Source organism: Trachurus trachurus (genome assembly GCF_905171665.1).
Source record: "Trachurus trachurus genome assembly, chromosome: 10".
In the NCBI taxonomy this organism is placed as follows: Eukaryota; Metazoa; Chordata; class Actinopteri; order Carangiformes; family Carangidae; genus Trachurus; species Trachurus trachurus.
Genome location: NC_139894.1, coordinates 26488085 through 26491286, shown reverse-complemented (window position 1 = coordinate 26491286; position 3202 = coordinate 26488085). Strand labels below are relative to the sequence as shown.

Genomic DNA, 3202 nt, shown 5'->3' with positions numbered 1-3202 from the left:
AAAGATCTGCAGTGATCAGGAAATTGTACTTTTATTGCAAGTAGGGACAGAACTCACCAAGAATATATACACACTCAGAACAAAGCAAAAAAAATAGAATCAATCCCTGATCAACTCAAAGCAGAAAAGCGATTTTACGCACGCTTTACGCACGTGTTTCAGCATCAGTAAATATACTCTAGATGTAAAAAATAACGAATCCGCGAACAGTCATGCCTACAGTTTTTATATTTACACATAAAAATCTAAAAAATAAAAATAAAAAAAAAGAAGAGAAAAAAAACAGCATATGATGCGCGTGCGTAACAGGTGATCATAAAACCAAAAACGCGTGGTTACAGAGCTCTCATAGATTTCTCTCATTTCTCATTTACAAGAGAGGTCGTGCTGTACAATCAGATACATATTTACACAGTCTGTGGGCATGTACACTGAGCTTCATATCCAAAAATAAAATCAGTGTGATCAAAGTGTCCGTCACTGGGGCCAGGGTCTCCACACCGGGTCGGTGATGTGTATGGACGCTGCCGAGGAGGAGAGCAGCTTCCGGGTCTCACAGTGGAGGCCGGTCACCTGGGTCAGGACCGGTTGACGGTGATGGGACAGATGCTGAGGACCCAGAGCGGCCGGGTCGGCCACAGCAGCGGGGATCAGCGCCCTGTGGATTTGTCTGTGTGGGGGGCTGTGCGCGTGCATGGGCTCGGCAAGCGCAAAAGAAGCCTGAAGTGTATTATCCCCACTGGTTCCCTCTGAGTCTGGGCCTTTGGAGGCCACGAAGCGACTGACCCTCAGCAGACACGTCCTCATGCCGTCCTGGTAGCTGTTCCGACGGGCGCGGCTCTGCTGTTTGGTCAGGACTTGGTGGTCCACCTCCGGTTCTGACTGGAGGAACTGGACCACACTCTCCAGGATCTCCGCCTTCTCCACCTTCGGGTTCTTCAGTTTCTAAACCAAGAAAACATGATGATGTATTAGTTATAGGCCCAAACCACCTGATGCTGACACGGGTTGTCAGGAATCACAACACACCGGTCATAAAACAGACTCACCTCGTTGTGGGTGCTCTCCAGCATCAGAAGTCGTAATGTCTCCAGACTGTGGTTGATTCGCTCCCGCCGGCGTTTCTCCATCAGAGGTTTGGACACCTGAGGGTTTCAGTGAGAAGCACAACTTTAGCATTATGATAACATGATCACCTCGAGCAGCAGCGTCCTACCTACAACAGTTTGTTTCCCTTAAAACAGCCAGAAATCAGCGTCTCACCCTCCTCATGCTCCTCTGTCCAGGAGACTGTGGTGAAGATAAAACCTTCATGGTAAAACCTGCGTCGTGTCTGTTTGTCCTGTGAGTCCAAGTGAAGTACACACGTGTAGGTGTCGCCACTAAAACCTGTCTGTGTCTCTGCACAGAGCCACGCCCCCTACGGGACACGCCCCCCTCGTTCATTCAGCAGCCGTGACTCTGAGGAGAGGAGTGACTGAATGAACTGGAATGAAAGTTAGCCTAGAGCTACAGCATTAAATAATTATCAGTCTGTGATTCATTATCAGTGTTTGTAGAGCAGAACTTAGAAGAAATGGAAGTGTGAAATAAAGTTTACCAGTCCAGCCATTTAAAGGATCAATACAGTCAAATGATAAAACAGTTGTTTTTATTGTATCTGAGTCTGACTGTAACTTTGTGTTCAGATACAGTTTTCTGATATAGACCAAGGAGTCAAACCTTTGACTCTGAGTTTAGTTTTACTCCAGTAGTTTGAATTGTGAATTTTGATTTATTTAGCACAAGTTGAAAAAAAAAAAACAGTGCAAGGAGGGAACGAAGCCTGGAGGACTTGTACGAAGTTCCACTCCCGTCATCTAAGAATTACATGAAACTCAAGATAAACAATAAGATGAACAATAAAATGTACAGTGCAACATAGAAAAACTATAAAACATAAACAACAAAAGAATGGAAGGTGGATGCATATTAACATCAGGAAAAGTTAGGAATAGATGACTAGTTGCCATAGTAATCTATTCATCATCATCATCTATTCCCTATTTCTATTTCTAATTAAAAGCACGTTTACATTGGATTTTTTTCTCCAACCACTACTTTCTCCCAAATAAACTGAAAGAAACCATCCTAACACACACAAATGCACCACACACACACTTACATGCACCACACCCTCCTGACCTGGTGCTATAGAGCCAAATTGGGTGCTTCACACCTACATGGTTGTGTTGTGTGAAGGTGTTGTGTTCACTTGGGTGTGTCTGCAGGAGGAATCTGTGATGTTGAATGTTACAGTAATTCTGTATTTTGTGTATATTATATATGTATAAAAATGTGAGGGAGTGGGATTAGAGGGCAGTGGGCTGTGAATGTTGGCTGTAGCTTTCTCAGCACTGCATTTCTGCTCAGTCCTGATCCCCATAATTGGCTAAAGTGTGGAGATAACACTGGGATGATCGGATCACGGGGATCCCGGAGAGATTAAGTGTCTTTTCAGAGGCAATGATACTTCCGTTTAAAATCAAAGAGAGGGCGATTAGTGCAGGCTCAGGGGTCGGAGCTGGTTACTATGGAGCTGGGAACCACTGAAGCTGCTGATCTGTTTAACACAGTGTGGATCTACATGTTACATTTAGGTCTAAATATCTTTGTCTGGGATCAAGACGGTGGTTTAGTTAAAGCAGGAATACATCAGGGTAATGGATTTTAAGAGTCTCTCTCTCTTTCTCTGGCCATGCACCAGTGTGTATGGGGATTCAAGGCACGTGGGCCCGCCCCGTAAATAAGTCCTATAATGTGCCTGTGATGGAAACTAATGAGTTTTTAAACGCGCCTATGGTGGCAGAGAAACGGACCGTTCACTTCTAATATCGTGACTGCTCGGGTGTGTCCGCCACCGGCCGACAAAAGGCTGAAACAACAATGAGGCTGCGGTCAAACGGAGCAGAGCAGGTTTGGACCAGGTCAACAAGTGGTTGGATTTTTTTTTTAAGAGAGCGCGTGTGTGAAGCGCAAACATGGCGCATGAGGCTGCAGCAGCGCACACTTAACACTCAGGTGTAACAACATCCTCACACCTCATCACCTCAGCAGACAAACGTGACCTGCACGGGCTCCCTTTGGCCGCTGCACCAAACACCAAGCTTCACTCCCTCATTACAATTATTTAACATATTTAGCCATAGTTTTGTTCCATGCA

The 3202-nt window shown here is 45.2% G+C and overlaps 1 protein-coding gene across 1 annotated transcript; it reads right to left on the bottom strand.

The window, feature by feature from the left end:
* Positions 1-477: 477 nt before the first annotated feature.
* her5 (hairy-related 5) lies at positions 478-1314 on the bottom strand (the record flags this gene model as incomplete). The annotated part of the gene is made up of 3 exons (XM_083980300.1): positions 478-945; positions 1050-1145; positions 1264-1314. The coding sequence occupies 3 exons, from the start codon at positions 1312-1314 to the stop codon at positions 478-480; spliced, it is 615 nt and encodes a 204-aa protein (XP_083836426.1).
* Between the last annotated feature and the right edge of the window lie 1888 nt (positions 1315-3202).